Below are 19,441 nucleotides of genomic sequence, written 5' to 3' on the forward strand. Positions count from 1 at the left end.
AAACCAACATATTTGTAGTACACGCTTAATTCGAAATCAAACTACAGGAGAGATTCCGAGCTCATAATATTATTATAGTTTGAGGCAGGGTGAGTGTACCTATTATCACAGACTCTTTAAATTCAACATTGTAGTTTCAAATTCTTTATATTCAAAACTAGTAAAATAAATTCGAGTAGTAGCTTTTGTCCTATACATTGACATAAATAAAATAAGTGTGCCCAAACTATCATTTGAAATCATAAGGCTATGAGAGGCTGAATACCACCAAAAATTTAATAAATATTTTTAATCTATGCACATGAATATTACTCCATTCCTTTGTAGGATGAGGCTAAGTAAAATGTTAAAACATAAAAATAGTTATGCATAAGTAATACTCACATGCTGGCTGAAAATATGTGACATATTTATCTGCTAGGTGAATGTCTATTCATGAGTTTACACCCATGACATTTTAATAAACGCAATCAAAATACCAAAAGTAAAGTGATCACGTTTAATATTTAAATCTTTGAGTGGAAAAGAACGATAACTTTCAAGTATTATATCAAAAGCAAATGATAATAAAATTTAACAAGAATAAAAAGGTGTACTATTTGTTACATTATGTTTGCTATCCCGAAGTTCAACATTCTAGGAGATTTGTTGGCAGATGGCTAGTCTGTTGCATAATTTTTCACAAATGGCAATGTATTGCACATTATCCCCTGCAACTTGCAGTCCAGTGTGGACAGGAGAAATTGTAAGTACCTGAGAGAGATATTTGATCCCCAGTCTCTCATTCTTTCCACATTCTTTATACATGTTGGGTAACTTTAGAACAAGGTCTCTATATAGTAGCACTATTGACATTTTACACCAGATTAATTCTTTGCTGTAGGGGCTGTCCTGTGTATTGCAGTATGTTTACTAGCATCCCTGGCCTCTACCCACTAGATTACATCAGCATCCTTCCAATTGTGACAGCCAAAATATCTCCAGACAATATCAAATATACCCTAGGGAGCAAAATCATCCCTGTTCGAGAACTACTGCTTTAGATTGTTTATGACAAATCCTGATCAGCAAGGGAAAATGATTCAAAGAGGTCCAAGATTTAACTGGATTTTATGTAGACTAAGTGGAATTTTTTCTTTCTTTCTTTCTTTTAACCATTAGCACACTTTCCATGGATATTTTCATTCCTGTTCTAGTCTAAAAAAGGGCCAAGTTCATTAGAGCTAATCTTCTGATATGTGGATTTTGGTAAATATAATGGCACCTCTTTGAGGTTTTTCCTCTATTTTTTGTTTTCTTTTCTTCTCTTATTTCTCTCTTGTTTCCTCCCTTTAATTTTTTTGAAACAGGGATAATTTTCTATTGCTAGGAAAACTTAAATTAAGCATCAATTTCTTTGTTAGATGGAAGCATCAATAACCAAAATTTTTGGTAAGAAATAGGCTTTTCCTACAAAAGAAAATGCTATCTATGGCTACAAAACATAAATATCATTGACATAGTAAGACATTGGATAAGAGACCTAGAGGGCTCAATTTGGTTCTGAAATAAGGGTGAAAGAAGAAGCTGGGGCCCATAAATTTTAATTTAGTCACACTTCACGATAACTCTCTCTGCCTTCAAGCTGAGCATCTGTAGATCTGAGACTATCAAAATAAAATAAATTGAATATACAAGAGTCTGACTCATTAAATTTCCTATGAGTAATGTATTGCAGAATTTATTTATACTTCTGCTTCTGACTGGACCACAAAAATTCCTCTTCCTTCCCCACCTCCTACCCCAACAAATTTAAGCCAACATTGCTTGACATATTTTCTTCTTCTTTTTCACACTCAGAAATTGCTTTTTCAGTTTATACGTGTAGGGGCCATTTTAAAATTGTAGATGCTTTCCAAAAAACTGCCAAACATATCCTTCAATGAGCTACCCAAAAATTTGGATTTGATGAGACAAATGGTGTCATTTGGTATACTGCCTTCTTGCCATAGTAAAACTATTCTAATACAACTGTTATTAATGAGCTAAAACTTTGAAATCAGTTGGCGATTGAAGTTATGGTTGGTAAAATGCTCCTAGGCGTTCAGAAAAGTAAAGCGCCAGATACTTACGCTAAAAATAATTTATGAAGATGTGTTTTTTACAATATTTTAACAGATCATAAAATGAAGCATTTACTTAAGGTGGTCTCTAAGTCTGTATGTAAGCTCCCCAGATATTTACATATTTGAGAAAAGTCTCCAATTGCCTGGAGCAAGCCCAGATTCACAGCATATGGAGTGTTTCTAAAACTTCAATTGCAGAGGGACCTCCAGTTCAAACTCAACAGAATCAGAAGCTAATGCTTGTTCCCCATATTTGCAATGCCAAACCCAGAGCCAGTTCCTCCCAGTGCTTATGTCACATCTATGACAGTCAGTAATTGGGGGTGCAGAGAGATTTACAGTCACATGTTCCATTTGGATTCTTTTTTTTTTTTTTTTTGCGGTACGCGGGCCTCTCACTGTTGTGGCCTCTCCCGTTGCGGAGCACAGGCTCCGGACGCGCCGGCTCCGCGGGGATCTTCCCAGACCGGGGCACGAACCCGTGTCCCCTGCATCGGCAGGTGGACTCTCAACCACTGCGCCACCAGGGAAGCCCTGGATTCTTAAGTTTAGTAAGAATTAGGAGTTGTCATTTCTAGGCTTAGCTTTGACTGTATTATCTATTTTTTGCCAAGTTTCTTAGCCTCTCTGTGCAGATATCATTCATAACTGAGGGTCGTGGGAAACATAAAACTTGATTTTATGTTCAGTTTCATCTATCTCTAACAGCTGTGCTAACTTATAAACCTTTGCTCTTTCAACTTTCAAATTTCTATCTTAAACCTACAGAAATATCAAGGATGCTGACATTTTTAATGTTATTTATTTTGGCTCTTGTTTAGTCCAAAGATGATCCTAACTTTGGAATAAACTGCATATCTATTGGCTGTAATATCTGGATTTACTTCCATAGAATTCTTACAGAAAAGTTAAAGGAGAATAAAAGGGCACAAGTAAAGATACTAGGGATTCTCTGGGCAGAGGCATTATGTAATTGCTAAACCGTAATCCAGGAGTAAAGTAGTACAAAACCTTGTTCACTTTGTCCAGAAACAGCAGTTAGAGTAGGACTCACAAAGTAAACATGTTCTTGGAAGATCCTGCAATTCAGTTCTCTAAACTTAATGAATTTAGACAGTTTAAATGAGACATTTGGCTAAAAGCCCTGAATTTTTCAGGTGCTTAACTGAAGTCAGCTCATTCGCTGTGGGTTAGGGGGCTTCAAGTCTTGAGTTCTAAAGAAAAGGAGTGTAATTGCTGAAATCTCTGGACATTGAGCCCTAGTATCTTATGTCTGCCCCAATTTTTCTCTGATTATATACACAAATCTCTCCTTACTGATTTAGGAAATGCTTTGCTGATCCATATTTCACATTGCCTGCCTGTGAGCTCTGTCAGGTCATAGTTAGAGTGACAAAGGACTTCGGAGAGTTTATCTTAGTAAACCCAGAGTAATTGAGTGTTTAACCTGGAGGCAAATATTGGCTTCTCAGGTTAGAAGTGAAACTATAGAGATAAATCATTTGACTAAAGGATTTAGGATCTATCGTCAGGAAGTAAACTTCATTCACTGCAGACAACAGTAGACAACAAGGTGAAGGGCAATCCAAGAAGACTCCCAGGGGAAGCATCTGTTCTAATTCCCAGTAGTTCAAATCTAAAAGCCATTGAGAGAATTGTTCCAGCAGATGTTGACTGCCACAAGAGATCAGAGACAGATGATCTCTCAGGTAGCAAAAGTCAATACTTTGAACTTTTGAAATTTTTCAGTGTTCTGTGAGGTGCTTAAGAATTTCTTAAAAGTCTTCACCTTGTATTCTAAGTAACTCTATGGCTACCCAGGAAATAAAATACAAATAACATTTCTGTTACTTTCAGAGTCAAATAATACAATATAAAATTAGGTCATCTGATGTATAATGTATATCTTCAACAAAAACAATGAGAAAATTTAGGGATAAGACTAAACATACAGCCTAATATGGGTACAGCTCTTTTCAAAGTTCAAAGAGGTTTTAAATGTTAAACTTTGTGTTTTACATATACTGAATTCCTACTTTATTTTTTAAAGGTTACAGAAATTCATTTGAAAGTGAATTTTTAGCACTCTGAACACAAGTTTCCAAAAAAGCCATATTGATAAGTAAATAAGTCAGAAAGACCTATCCAATATAGCAGGAATACTATATATTTACAACAAAAATAATGAAACAGAAGTATTAGATTCATTCTAGTAATTAAGCAAAAAAGTGCATAACTTGGGTAGGCTTGGTTTTATTAATATTGATAACTGAAAAATTAGGAAAGATGACATGATAGTTTGAGAATCTCATAAATACCTGCTGAGACAATTCTGACTAGACATCTTGGCAATGGTTTCCTTGTATGTCTATGTTGGGTAAAAATTGCTTGAAATATGGGGGCAGTTCCAGAGCAATGGCTAGCAAATGAAAGGGAAAATATCATGGGAGTGGGCCTGAACCATGACATGTAAAACTATAGTTGAAAAAGGGTTATAGGACAGGAATGAATCAAATTATTAGCCATTCCAGGCATCAAGCGGTAAGACTGGTTTGGGAAATAATGACTGCTGTCTCTCCCAGTGCCAGAGCAGCTGGGGCTGGTCAGTGGCTTCAGGATACATGGGAAAAGCTTCAGGCAATGTGTCATCACAAATTTGAAATGTGGGATATTCACAAGTCAACTGGAAATAATTTCAGTAAGTGATTTTTACTAAGCTTCCAGGGCTCAACACTACAGGCTGGACCAGTCACTATTTGCTTGTTTTTTAGTCTGAGTTATATAATTAATCTGACTACTTAACTTGTCTTCTTGCAAAGTGAGCCTGTTGGAATAAGATAAATTATTAAAATTATTCCACTGAATTGAAAAATAGTTAAAGCAAATGAATCTGGCCTATTAATCTCAATATTTACATTATTTTCTCCTTCACTCTCACTAATTCTCTGTTCTAATGTCATTTTATCAGAGAAAATCTCTCTGATCGTCCTATCTACAGTAGCATCTCCCTCACACTGTCCACATTCCTCATCTTATTTCTCTGCCTTGCTATGTCTTCACCTGTTTGTTTATTATGTGAAATACCACACTAGAATGTAAGCTCACGGAGTCAGGGCTTTGTTTTTACCTCTGGGTCCTCAGGTCTTAGAACAGTGCCTAGTATATTGTAGGCACTCAAATATTTGTTGAATGAATGAATGAATGAATGATGCACTGCAGAGAAAACTGTTCCTGCTAGAGACTGTGTGTAATATATTTACATAGAGCCTCCTCACTCCTGTGTATCACTCCAAAATTATAGTTGTGATTTTTCTCCACATAAATCTGGATGGATTATTTTCACATGTTGAAATGTTCGTGCTATCCATCTCTCTGAAATGGGTGGCTAGAAAGTATTTGATCCCTCATTAAACTTTGATGCACCATTAACTGAGATTATAAAATCTTCTAGAGTTTTCTGATTTGGGGATATATAGCTTTACTTTGTGAAGCTACATAAGACAGAAGCTATGTACTGATCCTAAGAGACTAGAAAATATTGACATTATTTATTTTGGGTCCAAGCTTAAAATACATTACTATATGAAGGCCACCGATTAGATACTTACTATTGCTTTTTTTCATTCATGTGTAAATTACATATGACATATACTACTTACCAAAATACTATTATTCTCTTTTTATATCACACAAGTTTTTGGTATGCATAGTTTTTAGTCCTTGAGAATCCTATAGAACTAAGGCTCATGTTTTCTAATATTTATATTCTTCAAGTGGAGTTATCCTGAACCAGAGTATTCAGCCACTTAGCTTTTAATCACTTGCTTTAGCCCCTTTTTTTTCCTTGTCTTGCAAATGAAATTAGACCAGACAAAGCAGTAGTAGAATATTTCTGGCATCAACTTGGCAGACTCACAGAGAAAAAAATAGAATAAGTTATTATGTAAAATAAGATTTCTTTTTCCTATTACCTAACACATAATGCCTGTAATAACTTTTCATTTGGTTTTATCTTCTAAAAATTAAATAAGTGTTAATTGGCCATAGGGCAATGTGACACAAGACAGAACTTTTTTCATTCAATATAAAAATCCACTTGGCAATTACTCAGTATGCATCTCCATAACAGAAATAAAAAGAAAAATACTAATAATGAAGAATGTAACCAAGAACACATCATTTGGTTTTCTTAAATTTCCCAGATCAGTTTATGTGGTAATTATACCCCTAAAATGAATTTGGGGACTGGAGAACAGGATTGACTTTACATGACACAGCATAGAAATTAGATAAAAGTCTATATTTTCTTTAACTTGATCCTGTTTAAAACAGCAAATTGACCACTATCATCTTGGAATTTTGGATTCCATCTATTTCAACATACAAACATAATATATGTATTCATAGACACATAAAAATGCTAACTTATTAAAAGTGGAATTTCATAAGAAAAAGATTGAAAAATTATGCAGTAGAAAACAGTTCTCACCAATAATACCATGCTTCTGATATTATAAAATAGAGCAAATCAGTAGTTCAGTCTAAAAATATGGGAAACATGCCATAATTATACTCTGAAATTCACATAATGTATAACTAAAGAGAGGTGTAATCCATTTTTTTGTTTGTTTTTCTCAACAGCAAAAATTCTCTTATGTTTTAAATTTGCAGAGCTAAATTCTCCAATCATATCCATCCCAAGTAAAATCCAGGGCCTTTTATGATGGTTTGCAACCTTAGGTATGCAGCCACAGGTATGCTTTCAAGACCTTTCTTCAAAACATGTTATATCACATAATACTATATCATAAGTCAGATTTTATATCATTTAATAACTACTCAAATATTTATTTAGTTTTTAAGGTGTTATTTTCCTCATAAAGTATCTATAACAGTGGTTCTCAAAGTGTTATCCAAGCATTTCTGGGTGTCCTCAAGAGCATTTCAGGGGGTCTGTAAGATTGAACTATTTTCATAGTAATACTAAAACTTTACACCTTTCTCATTCTCATCATCTCATGACTGTACAGTCAAATTTTCTAAAGGTTACAGGATGCATAATAATATTGTATAATAAAAAGTGTCAGTGTTTGGAATTTCCGTGTAACTCAGTAGTGAGAAATCAAAAGAAATAACTAAAAGTGTGTATTGAAAAAAAATTCCAATTTCCTACCCAATATTATTATGGAAAACACAAAAAAGTGTATACTATTATCTCAGCTGACTCTTTCCTTTCAGGCATACTCTTGAGGATATAAGGAAGGAAAACTCAGAGAACACTTAAGACAGTATCAAAAGCAGCGGGAGAAAATGTCTGATACATTGTTTTAAGCTGTAAGGCTAAGGGTTTTCTTAACTCCTCAGATGTCCCCTCCAGTTTAATATTTAAACACAGAATTAGTGGATATAATTTCTATTTCACTCTTCTACCCTGCCTGTCAACCACAGAGGTGTTTTAGAAATGAGAACAGCAGACACCCTACATTCATTCAGTGGCATTGAATCAAATGTCTCTCATGATTTCTCAGTGCAATTACCCTCTATCTAAAGGCAATAACTTTCAGAGGAGCAATCGGAAAAGTATAATGCATTGAGGCACTGAATGCTAATTTCTGAAATGTGTTAAATGTGATTAAAGTAACATGACTGGTAAAGCAGATTAACAAGAATGTGTCTCTCCAAAAAGAATGCCTTGGCACACTATTTTAAACGGTGAACTTGTTTTTCTGAAATAACCATAAACATAGCATGCTAATTCGAATAAATAAGGCGGATGTCTACGCTGAATAATCCTGTTTTTGGTTAGAGAAAAAAACAGACTTTACAACAATGTACTACTTTCCTTATTTATTAACTCTAAGCTTATTGAAAGCACAGATTTTATCTTAGCCAAGTCTGCTTCCCAAAATACTATATGCCTAAACAATTTTGAGTGATAGTATCATTTACAATCTAGTTTTAAAGATAATTTCAAAAGAGGAATTCCCCAAACATTTTGGACAATAGCAGTGTTCCTGCGGTAAGTACACATTCCCAAAAAGACAGCTTAGTATGACAACACTCATTTCATTGTTTCAGTGTCTTTGTTTAAAAAACAAAATAGATTACTTTATAACCATACCTCATATTTTAGGGTAAATTATAAAATTACTGTACCAAACAAGGCTTATTATGGGAAATTAAATCAAAGATGTCTAAATTATTCTAGAAATGCAGATGCAAATTACAGCTTCTCAGAAGGAAGTCAGGACTCCCACAGATATTTTGAGGAGTTCCAAGAAAATACAAGGATGAACACTGAAGAACTCTAGTCAGATATTTATTGGTAGTGAATGAGCCCGTTTGGTTAGTGTGGCTTTTAAGAATCTTCTGGGAATGAAGCATAAATGCAAAGATCCTATTGCACTTTTATTTCACAAAGGCTAAAGAGGAATTTTGACACATCAACATCATTCTACTAAGGTTGAAATAATCTTGTGGACCCCTTGGTCCTGACAAAGTAACAATCAGTATAAATGAAGCTCCGAAAGTTAACCGTATACAGTCTCCAGAGAGCAGATGATGTAGATTCGAATGAATCTTTAAAGTTTCTACAAGAGAAATTGTTTCTTGGAGTATCCTAGTGCAAGAGTTCAGAAGTAACCTCCCCAAAATGTGCCACTTTGGCATATGAATTTTTTTGAGCCAAAGGCAATCAAGACCCTGCTCCTTCAAGAGAAGCTTCTGCCTCTCCCTTAACTACCTAGAAGAATTTAAATTGGTGAGGGAGGGTCCTTTCCCAGAATGAGATTACCAGAGATAAATTTCATCTGAGTGGCCCCATCTGTATGGCAGGGCAAACATCTAATGACCCAACATCTACTCTTCTTATCAACTTGTGAATTACTTTCCTCCCCTTTGAAGCCTCAGGCCCTCTTTCCCACTCCTTAGCTCAATATGGCATATATACCTCATTTTACCTTTCTGTCTTGACCCTCTCATATATGTGAGATTCCATGCATATGAAATTAAATTTGCTTTTCTCCTGTTAATGTCTCATGTTGATTTGATTATTAGACCAGCTAAAAGATGCTTTGAAGGGTAGAGGAAAATTCTTTCTCCCCAACCCTAGAAATTAAGACTAGGATTGAGAACAAGGATGCGCTCATTTAAAGAACAGAGAGATTAGAACCTGAATGAATTACCGAAAAATAGAATATCTCAAATAAAGGCCTTTTTCCCCAAATACTTTCTATTAGAACTGGAAATATTTCTTGAATAAGGTGATTTTTGTAACAGGGATAATGCTAGCAAGAATACTTTTCATGGAGTGTGTTAATAGCTCAAATAGTAGCAGAAGGTTATGAAGAATATCTTTAGAATGCAGAGTAGCAGTGAGTAGAATAAAAAGCATTCTCTTCCAGACAACAAATACTATATATTATCATCTGTTGCATATGTTGTCCCCTGGAGTAATCATTTAGTCATAAAAATGCTTTGCTGCAGAATGTTGGCTGACTAATTTTTCTGGTGATCAGAGAGGAAGCACTAAAAAGCACTATCAAGATATCCATGTTTTGTAATTTTATCAAGTTTTCAGAGCTGTGTAGGAGTAGTCACTGTTCTAAACTTAATTCAACTAGCTGCAAGGTAGACAATTTTCTTAAATTTCTCTTGCTCTTAATCTAATGAACCGTGTTCTTAAGAACAGCAACATTTTTATGCAGAACACAGTTTCTAAAAATACTTAGATTCGTGAACAAAGGTAATCTGCTATAGAGCATACCTGAAAACGGGAAATGCAAACAAGGGTAAAAGCCATTAGGAGAGTTCCAACTTCTAAATCAACACGTCTAGGGATATATCTGAGACACAGAGCTTCTTTCTGTGTTTCTATCACTGTGGCTTTACTTGTAGATGAAACTCAGTCTTGCATATTGAGCTCTTTCTCAGAGTGAGATATAGTTGCCATGTGACAACCTTAGTGGCTGTTAATAGAATTATTGAGGTTGATGACTTCTGAAAAGAATGAGAATTTTTGTTTGCTTCTTTGTTTGTTTGTTTAATCAGGAATAAACTTTTAGAATTAAACAAGAAGAAAGCAGCAGAAGCTGACTGTCTTTTTTAAAAACTGCTCATTCTCTTGGCTAGTGAGAGTATAACGAAATGGCCTCATTTATATATTGCCACTAAAAATGAAAAGTGATAACAAACTATATGTAAAACAATTAAGCAATTCATGTACCAAAATCTTCACATATTTGTCCATATTTTGACTCACCAATTTTCTAGAAATTTATCCTGAAGAGGTAATGATAGAAAGACATGAATTATATATCAAGATGTACATCAGAGTATTGCTAATAATAGCAAAACATTAGAATTCTACCCAATTAATAGTACATTGGTTAAATAAATTATGTACATGAATAAAATGGAGTACTATACATTATTTAATAATACTGTAAAAAGAATATTTCATCATCCAGAAAATTCTATATTTTATATTTCATGTTAAAAAGGGCAGATTACAAAATGACACTGAATTTATATATAAAGAAAATACTGGATTTATTAAGTGGAAATCATTTTTTATATCAGTATACATATTATGATCTTTTTTTGTCACTATATGCAGAACTGAAAATATTTTTTATATGAAAATGCATAGAAAAATATTATGAAAAGATAAAATTGGGCTTCCCTGGTGGCGCAGTGGTTGAGAGTCCACCTGCCGATGCAGGGTACACGGGTTCGTGCCCCGGTCCGGGAAGATCCCACATGCCATAGAGCGGCTAGGCCCGTGGGCCATGGCTGCTGGGCCCCCGCGTCCAGAGCCTGTGCTCCGCAACGGGAGAGGCCACAACAGTGAGAGGGCCGCGTACCGCAAAAAAAAAAAAAAAAAAAAAAAAAAAAGATAAAATTAAAATGTTGAAACTGGTTATTTTTGAGTAGTGTCATTAGCCATGATTATCATATTTTTATTTTAAAAAATTTCTTCCATAAAAAAATTTCTCTAAAATAATATGTCCAAGAAATTTGCCAAAAGACATAAGAAGAAATAAACAAAGGCATTTTGAATCAGAGGAATGCAAATTAACAGATAAAATTCCTCACAGTAAGTAAATATTTAAAATAATGATAATATCTAATTTTATTAGGAGTGTATTGAAATGTGCTTTTAAAGTAGGCACAGACTAACACAGAAAATCTACTTTTAGGAATATATTATAGGGAAATCATCAGATTCAAACAATTATGAATGCAGATGTATCATATACACATTTGTAAAATATCTTGAAAAAATAGATATAATAATAATTTGCCCACTAATTAGGATTTGGTTTAAAAAATGATACAACTAGAAAATAGAATATATTAAACAGCTAAAAGTAAAAACAAATATTATTTATTGACAGTGAAATATATTCAAGAGGTATATTGCCAAGAAGAGAAATGAAGTATACAATTTGCATTAAGAATAATCTAATTTTAATTATTTATTCATGCATATGTCAGTATATAGAGGTATGCAGAAAAAAATCTGGAAGAACTGACTCACAAAGTTACAAACGTTCTGTGGGTGGCATAGTTACGGATGACTTTTCTCCTTTTAATTGCTTTGTTTTAAAATTTTTATAATGTAAACATGTGTTACTCATGTAAGCATTAATTTTAAAATGGTTTAAGATTGTACCTAGTTGGATGGGGGTACTAAGAATTTATCCATTCTTTTCTTAACAGTGGTTCAACCATGACAAAAAGAAAGGTCAATAAGATTTTAGACATGTTAGAACCTTGCTGCCTTTTTTGGGAGAATCATTGAACAAATGAATGGAATTTCAGAATTAATATCATTACTCACCTTATGGACAGTGACCATCTATTTTCCCAGAATAAGCAACAATATTTTCCTTTTTTTTTTTTTTTTTTTTTTTTGCGATTAGAAAAGTATATTTTGCTTTTGTTGTAAATTTTTATCAAAAACATATTGTAGCAGATTTCTAGAAACACAAATAGGTGCCAGAATAAGCAACAATATTTTCCTTTTTTTTTTTTTTTTTTTTTGCGATATGCGGGCCTCTCACTGTTGTGGCCTCTCCTGTTGCGAAGCACAGGCTCCAGACACTCAGGCCCAGCAGCCATGGCTCACGGGCCCAGCTGCTCCGCGGCATGTGGGATCTTCCCGGACCGGGGCACGAACCTGTGTGCCCTGCATCAGCAGGCGGACTCTCAACCACTGCGCCACCAGGGAAGCCCCAATATTTTACTTTTAAAGGATAAGTTTCGGGCTTCCCTGGTGGCGCAGTGGTTGCGCGTCCGCCTGCCGATGCAGGGGAATCGGGTTCGCGCCCCGGTCCGGGAGGATCGCACATGCCGCGGAGCGGCTGGGCCCGTGAGCCATGGCCGCTGGGCCTGCGCGTCCGGAGCCTGTGCCCCGCAACGGGAGAGGCCGCAGCGGAGGGAGGCCCGCGTACAACAACAACGAAAAAAAAAAGGATAAGTTTCATACGGGGGTAGATATAATTGACAAAGCATTTTGGGATGTGATTTCTATTTATTTGTCAGTCAACATAATACAAGTTGCTAAACAAAGATAAAAGAAAAAAAAAATGAGTTACTCACTCTTGTTGTGTAAGCAGCTTCTGGGTCATCTTCTAGAACACGTGAAAGTCCAAAATCAGAAACCTTACACACCAAATTACTGTTGATCAAGATGTTCCGAGCAGCAAGGTCTCGGTGAACGTAGCCCATGTCTGAGAGATACTTCATGCCAGATGCTATCCCTCGAAGCATCCCTACCAGCTGGATAACCGTAAACTGGGCATCGTGTTTCTGAGAAGTATTTCAAATGTACAATTAAGGTGTGTTTCTATTTCCTAAGATATATATCTTGATTAAAATTTCACATACTGAATTGTAGAGTATATACATTCTAGTTTTAAGTACACCAGCCAGGACTAAATATTAATTTATTTATTTTTGGCTGTGTTGGGTCTTCGTTTCTGTGCGAGGGCTTTCTCTAGTTGTGGCAAGCGGGGGCCACTCTTCATCCCGGTGCGCAGGCCTCTCACTATCGCGGCCTCTCTTGTTGCAGAGCACAGGCTCCAGACACACAGGCTCAGTAGTTGTGGCTCATGGGCCTAGTTGCTCCGTGGCATGTGGGATCTTCCCAGACCAGGGCTCGAACCTGTGACCCCTGCATTAGCAGGCAGATTCTCAACCACTGCCCCACCAGGGAAGCCCACCAGGACTAAACAGATGCAAGAGTAAAACAAAATAGTATAGTAGCTACATTACTTTGTAGCAAGAAGTAGCCTAATATTCTTTAACTTCAGTTTCAAAACTAGAACTTTGCTGGTCTTTTGATGAGACAAACTCCTTCTCAGAAACTTTAAGGTCACGAACAAAAAAATAAAATGGATCCTGTGGCTATTTTAGATTTGTATTTATTGGTTTGATTGAATGCTTATTCTTTCTTCTTGTTTTCCTATATTTTATTAATTGCTTCAAATATGGTAGATTTTAAATCTTTAATTATCATAATAGATAATTAGTTCAAAATTAGTCAAAAATATTTACTGAATATTTGTTGTTCTACCCAACCCTGAGTTATAGGTCATAAAACTGAAAGCAATAGGAGATAAATTCAAATAGTCCTGGATTTAGAAAAGTTTCCAATCTACTCAGATTAAAATAGAAATATACAGTTTATATGATAGATAGATAGATAGATAGATAGATGATAGATGCATGCATACATACATAGATATATAAAGAAATAAAATTTAATGTCTAGCAATATCTAAACAGACAATAATTTTAGAGGAAAGTTTATTATAATTTTTTAAAAATTTTTATTATAATATTTTGAATTACCTGACTTGCAAAATGTTTATTTTTGAAATATGTTTGTGAAAATAATTGTTACTGAAACTTTTATTCAGCTCATGAATATTAAAATAAAGAATATAATTTCTTATTCATAGAAAAATTAGTATTTTCCTCCATGATTATGAATTATACTATATATCTTATCTATCTATCTAGCTAGCTAGCTAGCTATCTATCCCTGTCTATATAATGCTGAAAGCACCTTGAGGATAGGGTCTGTGTTTGTTTTTTTTATCCCTTGTTTGTAGTGACTGGTGATTGACAGTGTCTTGTACTCTGTAAACCTACTGAACTTCTTTGAATGTAACATTTGTTGATATTAGTAAAACATAAATTTTCTAAATGTAAACAACTGAAATTTTTATGTAAATATATGTTATATATGTATATATGTATGTATATATTATGATATATAAGTAATGATATCTCTGGATTGAGAATACTTAGGCATTATAGCACATGCTTAGTTTGTGAGTGGACAGTACTATGTGAGAGATAGAAGGTCTTCTATCTTATAGTAGATGAAGGTTGCTTTAAATAAAGAAATGAATATTTCTGTCTTATATCAATGTTATTTCTGTCTTACTTTAGAATCTTTAAATATTTGTTTTAACCAATGTGAATCTTGTCTGAATAAAAAGCCTGAAGAAAATTGCACAAATTTGTTTTAAAAATATAAACCATTGACATTTGGATGTTACAAGATAAAAATGTAATTTTACTGTCTTCCTTTTGCTATTTGGCCCCCAAGATTTCAGTTTTCTTAAAACTTTGATTATCTAATTGTTTAGCATAATATTAGAGGTTGTCTCTATCATTTTCAGCAATTTATTCCACATTTATATATGTGTGCAGATAGATAAAGATAAGGTGGAGATATGTGAATGTGTATAAAATCTTCTACTTACACGTAAGAAACTGTCCAAGGAACCATTCTCCATGTATTCTGTGACAATCATAACTGGTTTACCTAGGTATAGGTAAATAATAAATGTATAATCATCAGTAGAGTTCAACAAATATCATGCAATGAACATATATAATACATTTTGATACACCTAATGCATTAAAAAATATGAATTTTTCTCTGTCCTCCAAATTTTGCCAAATTACAATTAAAAAGAAAGCTAGCTTTCAATGGAAAATAAAACTAAAAAAAAAAAAATCGAGAAAGATTGGTTTTCAGAAAAGGGCCTATAACCTATATGATATTTAAACTGGCATTTTGGTATGGTTTTCCTTAAACACAAAATATGCCCTTTTCTTCACTCTAATTGCATTTTAGCTGAACTACAAAATCAAATATTTCTGTCTTCAAGCCCAAGATAGAGTCAGGAATTCCACAATCATTTATACTCTCTACAGATATATGCAGAGCTCTATGCTAGGTGTTTTCTCTTGTGCTGGTTAGTCAGAAGCAAGTAAATCAAAGTGCCTACCTTCATGGATCCTATATGTGAATTGGACAAAACAATTAAGACTAATAATTATAATCTGTATTCAATTAACACATTAAAAATTATAAAATCCATGCTATGCTTAAAAGAAAAATAAAATTAAAATTGCTCTTGGTAGTAACTTGTAATAACCATTTTGGAAATATGGGCCTTAAACATCATTAAACATTTTTTTTTATCATTAAACATTTTAACAAGCATTTAAATGTATTTGTACAGTACTTAGTGTGTGCAAGGTGCTGGTTTAATTATTTTACATATACTAACATTAATTATCATCATTTCCACTTCTTACATGAAAAAAACTGAAATATATAGAGGGTAATTAACATCACACAGCTAATAAGTATAAAGCCAGAAGTTGCAACCTGAATATATTATGCTGTTACTTTTGGAAATGTACACTGAGGGAAACATTTAAAATAGGAAAAAGCATTAGACACAAAGACACAAAGGTGCTAAGTATACTGATACATAGATCTACAAATAGAATAAATCTTCAACTATAGATAATAACTGAGGCAATTGTTGGGTGTCAATTATATGCATCATTCCAAATTGAAAGAATGAAGACTATAGCACTTTCAGAAATTATTACAGTAAAATGTAACTCCAATTTCAAAGTCTACACATATTACCACAGCATAATTCACTTCCCTTATTGTTGCTATGATATTGTTTTAACTATAAATCTATCATTTTACAGAAAGAAAAAAAACCTCCCTTCTCTTCCAAGTCTAGAAGACCTGCATTAAGTCTTGACTAAGCATGAAAAACCTTGAGCACATAATAGATTTTAAACAAATATCCATGTACATCTAACTGTAGAGCAAGCATGATTTTTTTCATGTGTTCCTTCTACATCATGGTTTGTGTGCCATTCTGATGCCAGAAAATAGCTTTCTTTCCCTGTTTTTCCTTTCATCCTTGTTTTTCCTTTCTTTTCCTTAATTCATACTGGTTGTGAATTATGGCTTAGTACCGTGAAGATTATATTGACGCTTACTACATTTAGTACGTGAATATATACTAAGCTGTATGTCTTATTTATTTAGAGGTGAGGAAATTATTTAAATTCTGTAAAATTTCTTAGATTTTCATATATGTAAAAATTAATTGACACAGCAATTTATTGTCAACTGAGACACTGATTTAGTTATATATTTTGGGTAATATATCAAACATTATACATGCCTTGGTGTAACACTGGTGTAAAGCTTTTTAAACTTAATGTTAATAAAATTTTCCACACGTTCAAAAACTAATCTGATAATGTCTGAAAAGTCATTTTAGTCAAAACCTTGAGCCTCCAGACTTGCTTTTTCAAAATTTTAATTAAGCTTTGATTCAGGAAAAAAGAGAAAATTCAACATTTCCTTGGAAACTTCTATTTCTCCTGAACTGGTAAATCAAATACCTAAGAACTGATGCCAGAGAACTAATCTGAAATGAAATGAATGAATAATCAAATGAATGAAATCCAGCACATGCATGTTTTCCATACATCGCTATAAGTGTCTATGTTTCTTCCTTAATATAATTCTTGGAAGAATAACATGCTCGCAAAACTCAACGCAGCCCTTGAATGTAGTTACAGATATATTGCTTCCCACAGTCAACTCTCAATTACAGTGGCCAGTTACCGTGTTTGTATACTACCCAGACATTTGCTTATCACTCTTTTCCTTCTGGCTCTCAGCCTTATGACCATTTCATTTCTTGTTAGCATGTCTGGTAAAATGTTTGGCAAGGGAAATAAAAGTAGCTGGAAAATTCAAACCAGTCAATTAAGCCAAAGCCCCATGACCATTCAGAAATCAGACCAGGTTGCATTTAGCTCTATAATTTAGGTATTTGTAAACACATCAGTTAAGATGGGCAAGTCTGAAAATGTGCTTTGCATTAAGTTCAAAGATTCAGCAAACCCAAATGTATAGACAAAAAGTAAACAGAATCAAATATTCTACCTTGGAAAGAAGGATCTTCACTTACTTTTCCTTGTGATTTTGATTATGATAAACAGAGTTAAAGGAAAAGTGCAATAGTGGTGAGAACTAGTTCTAATGTATTAAATGTAGTTGGAAATTATTTATAAAATACCAGCTCATCTGCACATGATGCAATGTATTTCTATCAAAGTTTGCACGTTCTTTCATGTGTATTTTGATTTAGAAATGACATTATCAGCTTCTTCAAGAACCTATATCATTCACTGCCCTCAGAGATCCTTAAATACATCTGAGTATATATATATTTAAATCAATAAAATTATTGTTGTTTGGCTGAAATGAAACTCCACCAAAAATCAGTATAACAAAATGTGCAGTGGAATTTTGCTTTTGTTCTTAAATTGATTTATGAGTATAGATAAAATCATGATCTTTCATAATTAAAGGGTTAAAGGAAGCACATCAGTCTCTTACAATCAGTTCATTTCCCAAATGGCTCAGAGATATTTACTAATCATTTTGTTTGCTGACAGAACATATGTGATTCAAAATGTCTAAGAATTCCAAGTTCAGCACTATCTATTTCACCGCCTTCTTAATCACATATTCTATTAAAAAAACCAGCAGGATAATGTGATAAATATATAGCTATATATAGAAATTTTTATTGCAATTATCAAATAAATGTTGGTCTTAGATTAAAATAGTTTCATTCAAACATAAAATGTATGTATCAATGATTTAAATGTTATAAACTATTGAAATGTAATTCATTTCCAAAGGAAATGCTATTAATTCCTACTAACAGTAATTGTGTCTTACATAGTAAGTCTGTCTGTTTTTAAGACTTATACACACTCCAACACGAGTGGGATTTATAAAATCAAAATCTTTGACCTTAGCAGCCAGTACTCGTTATTAGTATCATGTAATCAAATCAGGGTGGAAGCAAACAAGTATAAACAGGAGAAGGAAAATTGAAGAAAATAGACAAAATATGCCTTACTATTCTCAGGAAAGAAGATTTGAATCACTTTTGATTAGGAACTAGAAAATATTTTGGTTATAGATTTCCATGTTCTATAACGAACTGACTGATAGAAATATTGTAATGAACTGAATTAGAGTATTTTTCTGCAGGCTTCCCATTAAATCATATAAACATACAGGACAATCTTCCAAATTCCATTTTAATCAGGACACAATTCGTGTTAAGAATGATTCCTATTACATCCACTGACCTATGAGTTAACCAGGGCAGGGACCAACTCTAGTTTGTCTGTAGTTCTAAATCCAGCTCCTAACAGAGTGTCAGTGAGAATAGATCATACCATGTCTATTATCTCAGGCTAGCTAAGGATAGTCTCTCTCTTCAAAATCAGGCTAAGAAGTACTTTCTCCAATTCTTCCTTAACCAGCCATACTCTATGAATCTTAACACATTGAATAGTTTACATTAAGCTGACTTTAAAATTTTAAAATGTATTTATGCTTAATTTGAAATGAAATTAATACTTTTAAGGAAAGGACAGGAACAATATTTCTACTCTCCCTTGTATTGTCTATTAAAAAATATGACATGGACTGGAGACAAGTGCCGAAGAAAAGCTTTAGAGAGAGGCAAACAAGAAAAATAATTTGGCATTGTCACTAAAGAATGACAACTTATTCCAGTAATATTTCCTTATCATATGTGCTGACAATGCAAACAAATGATTAAGATTTTGGTGTGCAGTGGACACTCACACCAATACAGAAGTGTTTTCAGTGTTAGAAATCCTCTTAATGGTCTGCCCATGCCTTTCCTCAACAGTACAAGGCCACAGTTAAGTTGCATTATTATTATTTTTTAATTTGTAGAAAATAATCCATCCCTAAATAACAACAAAAAGCACATCAGTCTCATCCTATATAATTCCTTCTATTACACTAGGTGAAAAGTGACCAATGGAAGGTCTTCTTGGATGGAGTCTGAACATCTTTTGACTAATGGTGTGATGGCAGAAATATCAAACATTTGCTAAAAACAAGTTCCATCTTTTTGAACTTCAACTAA

At 33.8% G+C, this 19,441-nt stretch overlaps 1 protein-coding gene across 3 annotated transcripts in view; it reads right to left on the reverse strand.

Moving 5' to 3' along the window:
- The window catches only part of EPHA3 (EPH receptor A3), a 362,563-nt gene that overhangs the window by 28,104 nt on the left and 315,018 nt on the right, over positions 1-19,441 (reverse strand). For all 3 annotated transcript variants that reach the window (XM_055086086.1, XM_024120412.3, XM_024120411.3), the window contains 2 exons: positions 14,888-14,949; positions 12,711-12,920 (listed from right to left, as the gene is read on the reverse strand). In XM_055086086.1, coding sequence (XP_054942061.1) covers positions 12,711-12,920; positions 14,888-14,949 — 272 coding nt within the window. The remainder of the gene's footprint in view (positions 1-12,710; positions 12,921-14,887; positions 14,950-19,441) is intronic.

The sequence above is a fragment of the Physeter macrocephalus genome, chromosome 1 (genome assembly GCF_002837175.3).
Source record: "Physeter macrocephalus isolate SW-GA chromosome 1, ASM283717v5, whole genome shotgun sequence".
Classification (NCBI taxonomy): Eukaryota; Metazoa; Chordata; class Mammalia; order Artiodactyla; family Physeteridae; genus Physeter; species Physeter macrocephalus.